Here is a 20,758-nt window from a genome sequence, read left to right as displayed (position 1 = left end):
TAACAAAGTCTTTGTAACAGTTTTATAAAAAATTGTTTTTGAATTTATCTTTGAGATTATTACATTAATTATGTAAAATTGTCTTGTATTCAATGATACTTCATTTCATGTGCTTTACCCTCTTATGATTTCTAGTTCTTCTAGAATAGTTGTATCTCCATTGCTTTCGCAATGAGATGCTAGCTGTTTATTCTATTCTGAAAACCTTTTCCAGAATGTCAAAGAACTCAACTAAATCAAACAGCCTATTAAACTGCTCGCAGCTGTCACATTTCGGCTTTTGTGGTGAAACATACAAATCTGAAATGTCTAACACATTTCTAGATTAATGTGTTTCCTCCACAGTTACGAAAGCTGATTCTGATATCAATCTTGAAGATTTAATATCAGATCATTTATTGGGATTTTAGGTGTCTACCTAAATGCACGTACATATAATCTCTATTATACTCAAAACCAAGTCCTTATAATTTTTAATGACTCAATCCATAATGGATTGAGAACTGCTGACTATTCCCATCGTTTAGCAAATGTCAATTCAAAAATATAACATTCGATACATTAAACAGTCTATCACTGAGTAGGAATGTTGTCTCATGTCCTCTTTTCTTGTAAAAGAATAAACAGATATTTATTATTTAGATAATACACCTTCCTCAACGGGAAGGCAAAAAAGCTTTTCTTGGATTTTTGTAAACTAAAGTTTTTAAGCTTCTTATCTATATAATTTGCTTGAGACAGAGCATAAGGATTGTTCTTTCAATCTCTAGAAAATTTAATGTACAGAACATTCTTGGCTTTTCTAAATCCAATCTTTAGAAATGTTCAGCTAACCATTCTCAATGATTAGAACGTTGTCAATATTAAGAATAAGAATCATAACAGAATCTTTCTGCTCGAAATCTTCAAATGATTTTGTCATGCCAACCATTCTAGTAAAGACTACTTAGACATTCATTTAAATCAATCCCATAATCCATGCATAAAGAAGTGGAAAGGAGTATGTAAACAGATTCAAGTTTGGTTGCAGTAGAAGGCATCTATTCATGTAATAAATTATTCTTTCTATCCATAGCCTTTGGCTATTATCCTAACTTTGAAAACTCTGTACTTTCCTTTATTCTCCTCTTCATCCTGAATATCCTGTTTCAAACTGAAGTTCAATGAACTTTAGTTGGATATTCAAGAATCCAGATGTCCTAGAATTCCAAATTCCATTTCTAAATTCATGGTGTTTCAACCATTGTTTTCTGTAAAAGCTTTTTCATTTCATATAATAGTATGTAAATGAAGTATAGTTAGATTGTGTTACACACAATCTAACTATCTTTACATTTGAAATGGAGTAATTGCTAACTAACGCTCCCACTACAACAAGGCTTTACATAGTTTGTGATATTCTTTGGTTTTATCATTGTTAATTATCAGTAACTTGCTTACTTGACTTGTAGTCATTATTTCTAGTACAACTTAACTAGAAAATAAAGTGATTATAATAATCATGCTTCATTAAAGTAGCATTTAAATAGATACAAACTCTTTTGTAATCTTTTATGATTATTAAACGGTTTCACTCAATGACTTCATGGAAATTTTTTAATTTTTCATTCACACAACCACTTGTGAATCCCAACTTCTAATTCTTCGATGTTGTAAAATTAAACATGTATAGAGTATAACAAGTGTTAAAATTATAGAAATAATAAAGACAATAATGACTACTCATTATCTATTTAATCTTTTCCAATATGATTATATTCCATTTCTGAAATACTAATTTGCTTAGAATTCTAGTTGTATGGGTTTGAATTCCAAGTTCACATGCAAACTACTTGAATTCCAAATTCATGTTTAGACTTCCTTTTGATCAGATCAAATGAGTCTCTAAGTGACTTTACTTTAAATGTTGCATAAAAATTTCTAGAAATTTTCTTCGCATTTGATCAAGAAATACATAAGAACATAAATTAAAATACTTGAAATAACTTCACCCTCGATCTTCCAGTAGTCCATTCAATCAATCCATCCCCAATACACATGCCAAGCTTCCACAAATCCATCCCACATTCCGAGCTTATTTTCTTGAACCATATAAAATAAAAGGAATGAGCCTAATGCCCAGCAAGGAAAATCTACTAAAAAACATATACCATAAATCATAAGACTATATCATAAAACATATACTACAAAACATATGACGTAAAAATATATATCATATAGGACTACAATATTAATGGCCATTAACTCATTACTGTTGCATGTGATAAAACCATCTAGGTCCTCAGTCTACTAATCGAGGTAGGGTAAATCATAACTCTAATCCACGATAATGATAAAAATCTTGGGGTTTGCTATCTAAGAAACTATAAGCCCCAAGTGACTACAAAACATATTTATACATATATACATAATACATAACATATCATAGCATATAAACATATCATAACACATATAATCTAACCTATTTTCCTTACAAAAAAACTGGGATATTGGAGACATGAACAGGATGGAAAACTCCTAAAATCAACAATAAGAACCATGAGTTTCTAAAGAAATGGAGATGAAAAAGAGATCTAAACCATCAAGATAGAAACTTACCGAAGAACCTTAAGTTTCAAGAACTTAAATACCTAACCAAAAGCCATAATAATGAGTTAGGATCTAAAAAAAAATAAAAGAACTATGATGGATTAAACCTGAGGTTAAGAATACCTTGAATGGACTAGAACTTCGATCTACACCTCAATACCGAAATGTCACTTTATCTTACTTCCCAAATGTTTATAAAGCTTAGATTGAAAAGCTTTTAAATCCCAAAACCTATTGTTTTCTCTCTAGAATAAACTTAGCAGCTTGGAGCCTCTGAAGAATGCTTGAATAATGAATGAAATGGATGAGTACTAGGTCCTATTTATAGAGTTCAAGGAGTGAAACTAACCCATTTAAAAAAAATGAATAATAATTGAATAAATTTGAATTTTCGTTTCAACAAATGCCCAGAACTCGGTCAAAAATGTTCAAGAGTAAGTCTAAGTGGTTGAGGGATGTTTCTAGCTTGGATTCCATGAAGTTTAAAAAATAGCTCCAAGAGCCGATATATCGCCTACCCTAGGTGATATATTGCCCCTTCCTATGCCCCGAGCCTCCGTAGTTTCGTTCGTGCAAAGTTGACGGGTTTTTATTATCTTCCGTAGGCGATGTATCGACCCTATAGCTGCGATATATCGACATACGATGATATTTAAACATGTTTTTGCACACTTTCAGCATATTTGAAGTTTGTTATAACAACTTTGACTGAGTAAAACGTAATCTAAACAACAGCTGGAAGGTTCTAGAGCTTCTAGATCTATCTTTTATTAATTTATTCATCTAAAATGCTTAAATCCTCAATAAACATACTTGTGACAAGTATCACGTTCTTATTAGTTCTATCTAAACCTTAGGTTATAATAAATATTATTTCTAGGACCAGCTACATTAATCAACCCTTATGTTATAATTAATATTTCTAAACTATAGGTTAAACTTATAAAATCCATAACTATTTCTATGAGTTTCCAACTAAATCTCGGATTGAACCAATGACCACGATAACTAAAATACTACAAGCTACTACTACTACTACTATCTAGCTAAGTAAAATTTCAAGATGCTACAATTCTCCCTTACTTAAAATAATTTCGTCCCTAAAATTTACTTACCAATCAATTCTAGATACCGTGCTAGGATGTCTTACTCCAACTTCCACGTTGCCTCCCATTCTGAACTATTACTCCATTATACCTTGACTATTGGAATACTTCTAGACCGTAATTCCTTCCTCCCTTTCTCTAGGATGCTAACCGGTCATTCCTTGTAACTCAGGTCTTTCAGGAAGTGCTATCATATCGTACTTGAGGACGTGAGATGGGGCTGACACATATCTACGCAGCAATGAGATGTGAAACACATTGTGGTTATCTGCTAGAGCTGGCGGTAGGGCTAATCTTTATGTAACTGTTCCCACCTTCTCCAATATCTCAAAAGGACCTATAAACTGGGGACTAAGTTTGCCTTTCTTCCCAAACCGTTTCACTCCTTTCATAGGAGATATCTTTAAGAAGACTTGATCTCCGACTTTGAATTCCACATCTCGCCGCTTGGCATCCACATAACTTTTTTGTTGACTCTGAGTAGCGAGCATACGCTTTCTAATTAGCGCCACTGCATCCTAAGCCTCTCTAACAGCTTCGGGTCCAAGAAGTTGTCTTTCTCCTACCTCATCCCAATGTAACGGCGATCGACATTGTTGGGAAAACTTATACATGATCTTTATTTATTTTCATGTAGATCTAATATTAAATAAATTAATATGAGATTGTAGAGTCCCAGAACTTTACTTAGCTAGTTAGATAGTAGTAGTAGTAGTAGTAAAAGTTAGTAGTAGTTAGAGTATGTTTATTACTGTGGATTTTGGTTCAAGTCGGGACTTAGTTGAACATTCGTAGCAACACTTATAGATTTTATAAGTTTAACCTATAGTTTAAGAATATTAATTATAACATAAGGTTTGATTAATATAGCTAATTATAAAGATGTCATTTATTCTACTATAGGGTTTAGATAAAACTAATAAGATCATGACACTTGTCATAACCATGATTATTAAGGAATTAAGTATTTTTGATGAATAGTTTTAATAGAAGAAAGATCTAGAAGCTCTAGAACCTTCCAGTAGCTTTAAAATCATCTTATGACTAAGTCAAAGCTGTTTATCCATTTCAAATTAAGCTGATAAAGTGCAATTACGTGTCTAATATTTCAAACGTATGCCGACATATCACAGCTATAGGGGCGATATATCACCACACGGGAGATAAGAAAAACACGTCAACTTCGCACGATCGAAACCACGAGCACTTGGGACATAGGGCCAGGTGATATATCGCCTAGGGTGGGTGATATATCAGCCATAGGACTATAATTTCAAATGTTGTAGAAACCGAGCTTGATTAATCCCTTAACCTCTTGACTAGCCTCTAAACGTTTTTGACCAAGTCTTAAGCACCTGTTGAACGAATATTCAAATATTTTTGAATTAATTTTCATTATTTTATTCAAGCTAAAAGGAGATAGTTTCACTCCTTGAACTCTATAAATAGGACCTAGTACCCAGCCATTTTTCTCATTCTTCAAGCTGTGTTCAGAGCCCTCAAGGTACTAGGGTTACTATAGAGTGATAAACACTTGGGTTTGGGATAAAAGCTTTATCATCTTAAGATTTATAAACACTTAGGAAGTATGATATAGTGTGTTTTCAATATCGAGGTGTAGTTCGGTTCTAGTACATCCAAAGGTATTCTTATTCTTAAGTTCATTTCTGATTAATTGTTTAGTTTCCTTTAGTTTTCATTCAGATCCTAACTCGTTGTTTTCAATTCTTGGTTAGGTATTTAAGTTCCTTGAACTTAAGGTTTCTTTTCAGTAAGTTTCTTCTTGGTGGTTTAGTTCTCTTCTTTTCATCTCTTTTCTTTAGAAATACTCACCATTCTTATTGTTGGTTTTAGGAGTGTTCCAAATCCTGTCCTTATTCTCAAATATCCCAGTATTGGTAAGGAAAATAAGATGGATTTTGTATGATTTTATGTTTTGCTATGTTTATACTATGATATATGTATGATATGTTTTTAGTATATGTTTTGTTTAGATAACAAGCATATAATTTGTTTAGATAACAAACATATAACTTGTTTAGATAGCAAGTCCCCATAATATATTCCTTAGGCATTTGATTGTTTAGATAACGAGCCCCATAAATTTATATGACTTGTTTAGATAACTAAGCCCGGTAAATTTATGGGCATAGGATTGCCTAGCTAGCAAGCCCCAAGAAGTATGATGACCATTATAATACATGTTTTTATAGTCGTATGTTTTGTAGTCTTATGTTATGTTATATGTTGTATGAGCTAGTAGATTTTCATTGCTGGGCATTAGGCTCATTCCTTTATTTTTATGTATGCAGGAAAATAGTTATGGCGACGGAAGGATTCTTGGTAGCTTGGTTTGTGTATTAAGGATGAAGGGATTCGATGGACTGCGTGACGATTCGAGGAAGACGTTATTTTAGTCTCTTTAAATTATGTTTTTATGTATTTTCCGCATTTATCTTTGTAAACAATTTCCTTTAGTTTAAAGTTATGTTTTATTTTAAAATAATGGGATCTCACCACTCATATATGTATTTCAATATTTACTTTGGAGATTTTAATAAAGTTATGAATATTCCTTATGTATGTTTTCTAAAAAATAGTGGCTATGCCTAGTAGTTTTAATGGTCCAAGGTCTTAGAAATAGTTAGGTCATTACAGAGATAACCTAGAACATGTTTCTAAAATTGAATTCAAAGAGAAATAATGATAAGAATACTTACATTATAAGCAGCGGAATAATATAGTCCTTCCTTCAGTTTCTCTAACCCTTGTATCCTTTCTGTCGCAGAGTATTACCAAGAAACTGAACCGATCTTCAATTTTATTCATAGTCTTCAAAAGTATCCTTAGAATCACCTAGACTAGAGTGGGAAATTCTCAACACATGATATAGATACAGAGAGAAGAAGAGAAAAGAACAATGAGGCTTAGAAAAGGACTTATGTTTAGAGAGAATCTAAAACCTATCAGAAAACCAGTGTCTGTCATCTGAACTTCAACTCTCACTTAACATTCTATTTATAGACTCATTTAGGTCATTTATTTAATTAAAAAATCAATAAAATAAAAGCCAATTAACAACCCTAGGTCGAAATTATCATGAGCTTTAGGCCCGTGAAATTTCCCATTTGATTATAAGCCCATTGGACTTAAAATCAAGGCCTATATTATTTTCTATTGATTTAATTAATTAAATAATTATTTAAATCCTTTATCAAATTAAATATTTATAATTTGAACCTTGATTTAAACTTATTTACTAATTTAGATACCAATTTATCTTAATTAATAAATCTGCCCTAATTTCTCTTTTCTTCTCAAAATTACATAACTCTGTGAAACTATCCAAAATTGACCTGGTCAATTTTGATAATTCGAATTAATAATTAAATCAATTAATTGAGACTATCTAGATGATTTTATCCAAGCTATGATGGGGACCGTGGGCCTATGAAATCAAGCTCCAATAAGTTATCATAAATCTAACAAATAAATTTACTAACTTATTAATTCCTTGTGACTCCACTATAGACTCGCAATTGCACTCTTGAATTCATAGAACTCTCTATAACAAATATAGATACGCTATTAATTATCCATTGTTACAACCACAATTGTCACTCAACCCTCTATAGACGGTCTTTAATGAGATAGGACTAAAATATCGTTTTACCCTTCATTGTATTTTATCCTTAAAACACTTAGTTCCTTGTAAATGATATTTCAGTAAACTAATTTAATTATTGAAATGAGATCTCTGTCATTTAACACTTTGAACCAAACTAAAAGGAAACCATCGTTTCACTTCTTCATCAGAAGCTATAGATGTTCATATCTATGATTAACACTCCCACTCAATTATACTATCGAGTTCCCAAGATGTAAGTATGGGTTAGTTCATAGGGTAAGCTAGTAACGAACAAGTCAAAAAACTCAAATAATACAATCAGTTAGAATACTAACCACTCAGAATTGAGATTGAATTGACCTATGGTCAACTATATGATATGACTAGAATAGATAACAATGGTATGTTTACTTATCCTATCAGTTGTCAATATCAGCCCAGTCAGATGTAACAAATACATCCGATCTTATCTACTTTGCTAATGTTCTGGAAAGAACATAACACTACAATGTGTAAGTAGATCATATCGTAGATTGGCAAGTCAGTGTAAATCTTGTGCACAGTATAAATTTGATTAGATATATGCTCGAGATTTAATTGAAGTTTATATTAAACAAATAATCATGAAAATAAAACATGTGATCAAAAAGATTGACCAAGTCAAAATATGATTTCTATTATTTTATTGATAATAAAATGAGATTACAAAGAAATTGGGTTTTAATTAGGGCATAAAACTCTAACAAACTCCCACTTGCACTAATTGAAACTAATGCCTTAATTGTACTAATCCCATTTCCTTGATATGCTTATCAAATGTAGCTTCTGGTAGTGTCTTTGTAAACGGATCTGCAAGATTGTCTTCAGATGCAATCTTCATAACCTTCACATCTCCCCTGGCCACATATTCTTGAATAATGTGATAGTTCATTTCTATATGCTTACTCCTCTTGTGACTACGAGGTTATTTCAAGTTGGCTATCACACTTGTATTGTCACAAAACAACATAAGCGGTTTATCCATTTCTGGAATAACACCAAGATCTGAATAGAACTTCTTTAGCCAGACTATTTCCTTAGCTGCTTTTGACGCAACTATGTACTTAGCCTCCTTGGTGGAGTCTGAAATTGCAAACTGCTTTACGCTTCTCTATATCACAGCTCCACCCCAAGAGTAAGCACCATTCTAGAAGTAGACTTCCTGTCATCGACATCAGTCTGAAAATCTGAATCGGTGTAGCCTACAAGGTTTAGATCACCACCCTTGTAGACTAACATATAATCCATAGACCGTCTTAAATACTTCAGGATATGCTTAACTGCTATCCAATGTTCCAGTCAAGGGTTTGACTGATATCTGGTCTAATACACAACATGGCATACATCAGACTTCCAACTGCAGATGCGTAAGGAACTTTTCTCATTGCATCTTCCTCTTCAAGAGTCTAGGGAGACTTCTTCTTTGAAAGATGAATTCCATGGCAGTACGGTAAACGTGATTTCTTGGAATTTGTCATTGAGAATCGTTCAAGCTCTTTATCTATGTAATCTTCTTGAGATAGAGCTAAGAGTCTGTTCTTTCTATCCTTAATGATCTGGATACCTAGAACATAACTTGCTTCACCCAAATCCTTCATCTAGAATTGAGTGCTCAGCCAATTCTTCACATCTGACAATTTCTTAACATTGTTTCCAATGCGTAAGATATCATCTACATAAAGAACTAGGAATACCACTATTTGATTTACCTTCAGTTGGTAAACACAAGGCTCATCAATATTTTGTTACAAGCCATAAGTTTTGATTGTTTCATCAAACCCAAGGTTCCAGGAATGAGAAGCTTGCTTAAGTCCATAGATGGACCTATTCAACTTGCAAACTTTTCCTTCTGGCTTATCCATATAAATGACTTCGTCAAGCTTTCCATTAAGAAAAGTTGTCTTGACGTCCATTTGCCAAATCTCATAGTCGAGAGTGGCTGCTATGGATTGGAGGATGCGAATGGATTTGAGCATGGCTACCGGACTAAAAGTTTCCTCATAGTCCATGCCTTCTCTTTTGGCATAACCCTTTGCCACTAATCGAGCTTTATAAGTCTTGATATTTCCATCAACACCTCATTTCTTCTTGTAGATCCACTTGAACCCAATGACCTTAAAGTCACTAGGTGCTTCCACAAGATCCCAGACGAAATTTGAGTACATGGACTCCATTTCCTGTTTCATGGCTAGCCATTGCCTATTTGAAAGACAACGAATCATCATCACTAGTGTCACCAACAACCATATTGGTTTCACCATCCATACCATAGCGAACTGGGTTCCTAAAACCCTCCCACTACGACGAGTGATAAGTGAATTTTAGATTCACTTATTAGTGTCATTTTATATCTAATTTGTAGGTTTCTAGGTTGTTTTGTTTAGTTTTATGCTTGTGTTGTATATGTGTAGGGTCCAAGGATAAGTGGTGCGAAGTTCATACAAAACGGGAGTGCAACGGAGAAAAATTGAAAAAAAATATATGAAATAGGGTTGCGGCCCCTGTGCAAGCACTACAACGCCACCACCAGGGGACGCAACGCAATTTCTGACTGGAATTAGGAATGCAACACCACCATCAGGGGCTGCTGCACCTGATTGTGACAGAGCGCATGTATTTGGCCTTCCAATAGTGCAACATCGCCCGTTGTAGGGGCAACAACGCCTGGATCCGTACGAAAAATTTAAGTGATGAATTTTGAAGGGAAAAAGAGGTCTTTTTGAGGGATATAAAAGGAAAAACATAATTAGGATTCTAATGACGTTTTGGGAGGAGATTAAACTTAATATTACACGCTTGGAAAGGAGAACGGAGGCTAGAATTCATCAACATCACCATCATTACATCTAGTTTCTTTCTTCCTCCTTTTATTTTAGTTTTTAATTATGAACAACTACATTGCTATTGTGTTTATGTTTGTAATGGAGAACTAAACTCCTTTTTTTCTAGATTACTAGATGGATCTATTTTGATTATTGAATTAAGGTTTCTATTATTATCTTTATGAAGTTCTTCTTGTTAGTTCATATCTTCTTGATTTAATTTTCTCATATTAATGTTTGGCCATCATTATTGTGAATTAAGATCTAGGGTTTATGCTTGATGAAGATAAACTTAGGGCATAGGAAGATTTGACATAGAGTATTTGCGAGATTGAAAGATTCCTTGAACTCAATGAATTTAACTTAAAAAAAGAATTACTTGCTTAATGATTTCTTGATTAATTAATAGTGAATAGAGATATCATATTGATTAATTGAAATTAATTGCATATAAGCTTGAGAGAGATAGATGCATTACATTAGAATTCTGGAGATTACAAATGAAAAGAACTATTTAGGATAATAAAGAAACCATGGTTCATAATTTAAGATAGTGAAATCGTTACTCTAGTACATTCCTTATTCATCTAATCAATTTCCAAGATCATTATTTTCCATTATTTTGTTATTTCATTTTGTTATTTTCTTGTTTGAGTTATTTGTTGAATTTTCTAATTAAAATTATAGACTTAAAAAGATACAGTAATTGGTGAAATTAAATATATAATCCTTGTGGGTTCGACATCCTTTAAATTAAAACTATATTGCAATACACCATATACTTGCGGTAGAAAAATCTGTACCAAGTTTTTGGCTCTGTTGCTGGGGATTAAAATTAATTTTACTAATATTGAAACTTTAAGTCTTGATTTTAAATTAGATTTTAATTTGTTTTGTTACTAACGTTATTTTTTGTGCTTGTATTCTCAGTATATGCGAAGGAATATGAGTTCTACACCTGTTGAGCCTTTGAATCCTGAACTTGAGCACACACTCCGTCAGTTGAGAACTAAGAAAAGGACTGAAGAGCTTAATATGGACAACAACTGGGTGAACAACGGTGACAATGGCATCAATAATAATCAAACAGCAGCCGGTGGGGCTCCACTTAATATAGCGCAGCGGCCAGTGCGTGACTTTTGCATGCCCGTTGTGAATGAAAATTTCATTGGAATTGCAAATCCAACCATTGGTGCCAACAACTTTTAATTGAAACCTGCACTAATCAACATGGTGCAGCCAAATCAGTTTGGGGGTTTAGCTACTAACATTCACTTGGCCATATTTCTGGAGGTGTGTGCCAAAGTGAAGATGAGTGGCATTACTGATAATGCCATCATATTGTGTCTCTTCCCCTTCTCCTTGAGGGATAGAGCCAGGAGTTGGTTGCAATATTTGCAGCCTGGAACAATTACAACATGGGTTGAGATGGCAAGAAAGTTCTTGATTAAGTTTTTCCCTCCTTCCAAGTCAGGCCAATTATGCAGTGATATTGGGCAATTTCGACAGTTGGAGTAAGAACCATTCTATGAGGCTTGGGAACGGTTTAAGGACTTATTACGACATTGCCCACAACACGGTTATCAAAATTGGATGCAAGTTCAGATTTTTTTTATCAAGGGTTAAATGCTCCAACACGAACAATATGTTATGAAGCCTTCACTTTGATGGAGGAAATGGCTCCCAACAGTTACCAGTGGCCCAATGAGAGGTTAGACCCAAGGAAAGTTGTTGGGTTATATGAAGTTGATCAGATGACAGCTATGCCTGCCCAAATTGCTGCTTTACAAACCCAAATGGCTGCTTTGTTAGCGCATAATAATCCAACTATTATGGAGAGTGTAGCAGCGACTGCTTCAATGCAAGGGCAAGATATGAGTCCAGAACAAGCCCACTTTATGGAAAACTGCTCCTTCACCAATAACTACAGAAGCAACAACATGCCTAATTATTATCATCCAAGATTGTGCAAACATGAAAATTTCTCTTATGCTAATAACAAAAATGTACTGCAACCACCTCTGAGATTCAATTCTCAACAGCAACAAGAGAAAAAACAATCATTGGAAGACATTTTGGGCACTTTTATTATGGAGTCTAACAAGAGGTTTGGTAAAAATGAAGCAAGACTCAACAATATAGAAACCCATATGACTAACATGGGTGCTTCAATGAAGAAAATTGAGACTCAAGTGGGCCAATTAGCTATTACTGTGAATTCTAAATAGAAAGGAAGTTTTCCTAGTGACATTGTGGTAAATCCAAAGGAATCATGCCAAGCAGTTTCTTTGAGAAGTGGTAAGGTGATTGATGAGGGTAATGTTCAAGAAGGTTCAAAGGAGAAAGTTGAGCCAGTGGTACGAGAGGTAGACAAGGAAGAGCAAGCGAAAAAGCAGAATGGAAGTGAGAAGACTGACACGTAGAAAGATAGCCTTCCAATGTATCAACCTCCCATTCCTTACCCTTAGCGATTTCAAAAGAAGAAATTAGATGAACAATTTGCAAAGTTTCTATCTTCAAAAGAATTCACATAAACATTCCATTCGCAGATGCTCTTGAGCAAATGCCAAGTTAAATGAAATTCTTGAAAGAAGTCATGTCGAAGAAACGAAGATTAGAAGACTTTGAAACTGTGAAGCTAACAGAAGAATGCAGCACCATCTTACAGAAAAAAGTTTCCTCAAAAGGTGAAAGACCTTGGCAGCTTTACTATACCATCCACTATTGGAGGGTCATCCTTCGACAAGGCATTATGTGATCTTGGAGCGAGTATTAATTTGATGCCACTTTCAGTTTTTAAGAAGTTGGGGGTAGGAGAGGTGAAGCCTACAACCATTACTCTTCAATTAGCAAATCAGTCACTTACTTATCCTAGGGGAGTGATTGAAGATGTATTGGTTAAGGTGGACAAATTTATTTTTCACGTTGATTTCGTGGTATTGGATATGAAGGGGGGCCATGAAATTCCCATTATTATTGGTCATCCATTTTTGGCTACTGGAAGAGCTCTTATTGATGTATAGGGTGGTCATCTGACACTGAGGGTTAATAATGAAGAGGTTAAATTCATCATATATCAAGTGCTAAAGCGACATGACAACACAAGCTCATGTCACCGTGTAGATTCTATCGAGGTAGTAGTAGAAGAGACAACGAGAAAAGAATTATGTGCTGATCCTCTACAACATTGTCTTAATTCTAGTATTACTCAATCTGATTTGGAGAAGGTGAATGGTGAGTTTGTGGGTGACAAAGTGGCTGAAATTTTTATGGCTCTTAGTGCTATTCCTAGTGCTAGTGGTGTTAATGTTGAAGAAACTCTTTGTCAAGCTAAAGAATGTGAAGTTGAGGAGGAAGTGGTGGGTAAGCAAGATTTGAAACAACTCCCAGATCGTTTGCGCTATGAGTATCTAGGAGAAAATTTCACTTGCCCGGTGATCATTTCCTCAAAACTCTTAGAATGTGAAACTGAAAAATTGCTAAGGGTTTTGAGGAAATATAAATCTGTAATAGGATGGGCAATTTCAGATCTGAAGGGAATAAGCCCAACTATTTGAATGCACAAGATTCTGTTTGAAGAGAAGTACAAGCCCTCCATTGAGAATCAAAGGAGCTTGAACACAGCCATGAAAGAAGTGGTGAGGGCAGAAGTTTTGAAGTTGTTAAATGTTGGGATTATTTATGCTATTTCTTATAGTAGTTGGGTTAGTCTTGTGCAAGTTGTACCCGAGAAACAAGAGGATGACAATGTTTCAGAGAATGAATGTGGTCCACTTGATCCTAATATGCAATACTCGCATGACATGATGCGATATATTGTCCAACAAAACACAATAACTCATAATTATTTGGCTGCCCGGGGGGAATATGAGCATAATCAGGTTGATCAGCTCAATTTTTTGGTGGCTCAATGGACATTGAACAGAGGACAAAATAATTATTTCTCTTATCCTCCTTCGTTTGATGGGATGCAAGACCAACCACCACCTCCTCCTTATTAGCGAGCATGGACCGTTTGCAAGTTTCTTTCCTTTTCTTTGTAGTTAAACATTAGGGGACAATGTTTGATTTATGTTTGGGGGAGAGATTTTACGAAAGTTTTTTTTCATTTTTATTTTCATTTTGTGAATATGAGTTTAGAGTCAGGTTTTTGTGGGTCGTGTTTGAATCAAATCAATAATTTTTTTTCATTTTTATTTTCATTTTGTGAATATGAGTTTAGAGTCAGGTTTTTGTGGGTCGTGTTTGAATCAAATCAATAATAAAAGTTATGGATATGTAATGAATGCCACGTACATAAAGTTAGGAAATAAAACCACTTTGCATCCATGTGCTTGATTTTTCTGCTGCCATGATTGACTAATATATGAGAATGGAATGAACTTTTTTCCATGATTGTTAAATTCGTGCTAATTGATTGTGTTATGCATGTTAAACGAGATTTTTGGAAAGATTTGGTTGATTTCTCTAGAATTTGTGTTACTTGTTATTTGAGACGAATTTCTAGATAATGTGTGCTTAAGAAAAAGATGTAGGCAATTTTGTTTGCTTCGTTTGAGCCTTTCTAACCAACGCGAAAAAAAATTGTATCCTTAGTCACCCTATTTGAGCCTAAGCCTATTTTTTGTTTGTGTAACAACCCGACTATTTCTAAGACCTCGGACCATTAAAACTACTATGACATAGCTACTTTTGATACACACATAAGAAATAACATAACTTTATTTTAACCCAAAATATTGTACCTATATAAAATAAGGTAAAAATGTGATATGGTATGGGATCCCATTATTTATAAAACATAAAACATAAACTTTAATTGTTTAAATACTAAATGCGAAAATACATCAAAACATAATTTAAAAGAATTAAACAACATCATCCTCGATCTTCATGCATTCCATTCAGTCCATTCATCCTCAATACACATGCCAAGCTGCCATGAATCTTTCCCGCCTTCCATGTTCATTTTCCTGCATCAAGCTAAAAATAAAGGAATGAACCTAATGCCCAGCAAGGAAAATCTACTAACAACATACATCATAAACATAAGACTATAACATAAACATATACTATAAAACATATTACTATAAAAACGTATATTATATAGGACTACAATATTAATGGCCATTAACTCATTAACATGGCATGTGATAAAACCATCTAGGTCCTTTGTCTACTAATCGAGGTAGGTTAGATCACAAGGTAGTATATGATAACCAATCTAGGTCCTCTGTCTACTAATCGAGGTAGGGTAAATGATAACTCTAAACCATGAAAATGATAAAAATTCTTGGGGCTTGCTATCTAAGCAAGTCATATGCCCAAGCGACTACAAAACATATTCTTGGGGCTTGCTATCTAAGCAAGTCATATGCCCAAGGACTACAACATATTTATACATATACATATCATAGCATAAAACATATAATAACATAAGCATATAAACACATATATTCTATCATATTTTCCTTACCAAAAACTGGGATATTTGGGAACAAGAACTGGATTTGGAACACTCCTAAAACCAACAGAAAGTATAGTGAGCTTCTAAAGAAAAGAGATGAAAAGAAAACTAAACCATCCGAGTAGAAACTTACCGAAAAGAACCTTAAGTTTCAAGAAACTTAAACACCTAATCAAGAATCATAAACAAGAGTTAGGATTTGAAAGAAAATAAAAGAAAACTAAAGAACTATGAAAAACTGAACTTAAGGATAAGAATACCATGAATGATCTTATGACTTGATCTATACCTCAATACCGAAATAACTCTATATCTCACTTCCCAAGTGTTTAGAAAAATCTTAGTTTGGACAAGCTTTTTAACCCAAAACCTAAGTGTTTCCCTCTATAGTAACCTTAGCAAATTGAAGGCTCTGAACAATGCTTGAATGAATGAAGGAAATAGACAAGTACTAGGTCCTATTTATAGAGTTCAAGGAGTAAAACTAACCCTTTTTAACATGAATAAATAAATGAATATAAAATGAAAAATATTTGAATTTTCGTTCAATAAACGCCCAGAACTTGGTCAAAATCGTTCAAAGGCAAGTCTAAGTGGTTAAGGCTATTTTTAAATTTGAAAACCAAAATCTTTAAAAAAATTGCACCAGGGGCGATATATCGCCTACCCTGGGCGATATATCGCCTAGACCATTTTCCCAAGCCTCGTTCGGTTGTTCGTGCGAAGTCGACATGTTTTCTATATCTTCCGTAGGCAATATATCAACCCCTATAGCTGCTATATATCGGCATACGTTGATATATCAAACACGTATTTGCACTTTTTTCGGCATATTTTGAATTGATTAAACAGTTTTGAGTGAGTCAAAACGTGATCCTAACATCTACTGGAAGGTTCTAGAGCTTCTAGATCTTTCTTTTATTTACACTATTCATCAAAAATACTTAAACCTTAATAAACATGATTATGAAAAGTGTCACATTCTTAATAATTCTATCTAAACCTTCGGTTATAATAAACAATATTTCTAGGAACAGCAATATTAATCAAACCTTATGTTATAATTAATATTTCTAAACTATAGGTTAAAATTATAAAATCCATAATTGTTGCTATGAGTTTCCAACTAAGTCCCGGCTTGAACCAAAATCCACGAAAACTAACATACTACAAACTATACTAACTACTACTGCTATCTAGCTAAGTAAAAATTATGGGACACTACAGTTTGAAACCCTAAATTGTTGAAACTTAACGAAAATCTTATGAAATATCCTACCCATAATAATATCATGAGCATACAAATATAATTTGGGTTGAGGTTGTGTAATGGAAAGCATTTTGGGTTTTCAAGAGAGGAAAAGATGAATGAGAGAAAGTTTCTTCTTGAAAGAGAATTTTTTTTTATCATGGAGATACACTCCCTTAAGGAAATATATTGTAGACACAAAGTTTGAGGGAGTGAGCTTTGCTAAAAAAAACAAATATAAAATAAGTAAAGAAGAAACAAAGAAGGAAAAAAGAAATGAAATATATATATCTCATTCATGTCAATGTTGTTCAATTTGGATGTTGGGGATTTATGTGTACATGGTTGTTTGAGAGGTTAGTATGCTTATGGTATTAATGCCTAAATGACTTTCTTACCTACCTTACCTAAGCCATACATTGTAAGCCATTTGTAGTGCACCAAATTTTTTTTTTTAGATTATTAAAATTTTTGTGATTTATTTGATTTAAATGTTAAGTGTGATGAATTGTTTTATTTAAGTGTTGTTATTTTTATTTGGATAATTATTTGTTTTATTTGATTGTTTATTATTTTATTTAATTGTTAGAATTGTTTGGTTAATTAATTTAATAAGTGAATAATTGTGTAACATGTTTATTTTACTATTAGTGTTACATTTTAATTAAGTGTGACAATTGAGGTAATTATGTGAGCTATGGTGGAATGCACTAAGGTGCATGATAGATAGTAATGCACCCTAGTGATTTAGTGTGTGCTAGTGTATGGTAGCATGGTGCACATGTGTAGATTTTCTACACATTTTATATTTCCTTATTTTAGATTTTATTTGAGTTAATTTATTTATTTATAAAAAAAAAAGAAAAGAAAGGGAAGAAGAGTGTTTGGGCGTGTGACCTAGTGGGAAAGGAATGATTTCTTTTAAGTAATAAAAATAAAAAATTGAAGACAATAGTTATTTTGGGGATAGGCATGATCATTTTTTTTATTCCTTTATATCTATTTAAATACAGAGAAATTAAGAGAAAATAAATGGAAAAAGGAAACTTACCTTATTGTGTTGGGGAGGCTTTATGAGAGGATTATGATAAAGGGGAAATGAAAGAGGAGAAGAGCCATTTGCTCTTGTGTGGCTGCCGTGACCTAGAGAGAGAGAGAGAGAGAGTGGCGTGTAGAGAGAGAGAGAGAGAGAGGAAGAAAGAAAGAAAGAAAGAAAGAAGGAAGGAGAAGGTGAAGAGGAACCCCTCTTAGAGTATGTCCTCTTGTTTTTCTTATTTGTATAATCTCTTTTATTGATAATATGTTATTGACTTGTGTTATTGTTGTGTGTTTGGGTTCATTCTTCTCCTCATGGTGGTTTTCCAATAAAAACCCTAGGCTTGAACAAGGGTGTGGAGTTTGGGTATTGATCTTATTGTGTTCTTGATTTTACAATCAAGAGAGGTAATGGTCTTTTCTTAGCCTTTATATTGTTTTTGGTGGGTTGTCTATGAGGTTTTGATGATGATGCTAATGGTTGATTTTTGGTAGGATTGGTGTATATGATTTGTATATTGTGAGAGTATGATTTGTGTTAAAAGGGTTGTGATGTTGATTTTGCTATGCATAAAAAAATTGTGATAATCTATGAATGCATGCATGGAGATTTCGGCCTAGGCATACCTAAGTATGTTCTTGATATTTTTGTGATGTTGAGTGAATTTCAATATAGTAGATCCATGTTTTAGGACCTATGTGATATGGGTAAGATAATAATTGGCAATCTTGATATTTTGATCCATGAAATTTTGATAGATGCATGTTATATTGTGAATGATTAAATTATAAGATGCATGAAAATCATGATAGAAACATGTTAGGATAATATAAGGTATATGCGAATATGGTGCTTATGAGTTATTATATGTTATTGTCATTGTTAGTGTTTTGTTGGTTTTCAATGGAATAGAAAAAAATGGTTTTAAAAGAATTCATGTGAATATGTTAGTGATATTAGAATCATGCATATTATAAGGGTATGATGAGATTTTAAACATGTATGATTTTATGTAATTTTTGGGACAAAAGTTGAGTTTTATGAGGAATTAAGCTTGCTGTTTTTTTTGTAAATAATTGGGTAAAAGTTGATAAAAAGATGAGTTGCATGCATAAGTAATGTTCTTGATGTTATGTTAATTTTTTATGAAATTAAAAAGGGGATTTTAAGTCTCATGTTATGATATTTTACTCAATTAATTACCTACAGAATTTTTATTGATTTTTTAGAAAATATGAGCTTTTAAATTGATTATGGTGATTTTTAATGATAAAAACAATTGCTGGAATTTTTGTAATAAAATATGAAGTAAATGTCACTAAAATGAATTTGATGAGTTTTTGGAATAAATTATTTTTCCTAAGTTATGGTAATATTGAAAAATGATATTTTAAGGGTATGAATACATATTTTGATAAGTAATGATTTTTCCTTTATTTTTATTGAGAAAAATATTTAGATTTTATTTAATTGTGACTTTTGAAGAAAATAAATGGTGGCTGAAAGTTGGTTTTAAAAAAAAAGGTTAAAATTGTTATTAAATTTGTCACATAGGGATTTTGCTACATAAAAACTAAGTCTTAAATAATTTAAATCAAAATGTATTTTTCCACACTAAAAATATATTTTTCACATCATTTATGTAACACAATGATAAAATATATCTTTAAAAGGAACATATTAAAAATAGGCATTTTAATTAAATCCAAGCTTTTTGGTTAATTCTTTGTAATTTGAGATTAATTAATGGAGATGTCACATATTTTATTTTTGAGCTAAAATAAAATAATTTTATAAAATAAAATAAAGTTTTGAGAAGTTTAATCAACTTAGAAATTTATAAGAAAAATAAAGCATGTAATATGTCTATTGATTTTCAAACAATAAAAGCAAGAAATGTAGAATTATTGTTTTTGGAAACGTCTTTATTACGCAATGTTCCCACGTATGCATGTTACATGCAAATCAACTTTTACGTCCAAAATCATGATTATTATTCAACTATGTGATTTTTATAAAACAATCATGTTAGTAAAATGGGTAGAACGAGCATTATTCTTTTTGGCGATAATTGCATGTTTAGTGTAACTGTTATCATGAGTGCATGGCCCATGCACACATGAGTTGTATGGAAGGGCAAAATAGTAATTTTATGAACCTAAGAAATGTTATTTTGATTATGATATAGGCTCGTTGAAAGATTGTGAAATTCTTAGCTTGGACCTGAGGTAAGGAAGTTAGATAGATTCTATGATTTTATGCTATGAATGGTAAGGTTGTTATATGAATGAACTGTTATGAAATTATGAATGCCATAATGTGATGATATGTTGAATGTGATATGTGTATGGATGTTAGATACATCAAACAGAATACGATGTTAGATACATCAAATAGATTTCGATGTCAGATACATCGAACGAGTTACTAAGGACATTGAGATGTGATTCCTAGGGCGGACGCGCCGAGGTTATTCAAGGACCAGTGATCTCCTGTTTACCTCATAGGGTGACATGGACAACTAGCGTTCCATGCTCATCATGTATGCTGTATGTTTGTGATATGATGATATGTCACATTTATGTTATGATATGATGATATGTTACGTTATGTTACGTTATGTTATGATATGATGATATGTACGATTATGTTATGATATGATGATATGTACGATTATGTTATGATATGATGATATGTTACGATTACGTTATGACGTACCATGATGTCTTAGATGAATGTTAGTGTTTGGTTTTTGTTGTTTTCTTACTTGCTTATTTGTTTGTACTTCCTTACTGGGCTTTTAGCTCACCCCCCTTACTTTC

The 20,758-nt window shown here is 32.9% G+C and overlaps 1 protein-coding gene across 1 annotated transcript; it reads left to right on the top strand.

Moving 5' to 3' along the window:
- The first annotated feature begins 13,741 nt into the window (after positions 1–13,741).
- LOC133779619 (uncharacterized) lies at positions 13,742–14,185 on the top strand. The gene has a single exon (XM_062219560.1). It carries the CDS (start codon positions 13,742–13,744, stop codon positions 14,183–14,185), a length of 444 nt encoding a protein of 147 aa, XP_062075544.1.
- Positions 14,186–20,758: the final 6,573 nt, after the last annotated feature.

This window comes from Humulus lupulus, chromosome 5 (genome assembly GCF_963169125.1).
Source record: "Humulus lupulus chromosome 5, drHumLupu1.1, whole genome shotgun sequence".
Taxonomy (NCBI): Eukaryota; Viridiplantae; Streptophyta; class Magnoliopsida; order Rosales; family Cannabaceae; genus Humulus; species Humulus lupulus.
This window is presented reverse-complemented; position numbering and strand designations above follow the sequence as displayed.

What these genes read in the sequence shown, in the direction of transcription:
- LOC133779619 (XM_062219560.1), top strand. Translation starts at nt 13,742, where the DNA reads ATGCACAAGATTCTGTTTGAAGAGAAGTACAAGCCCTCCATTGAGAAT.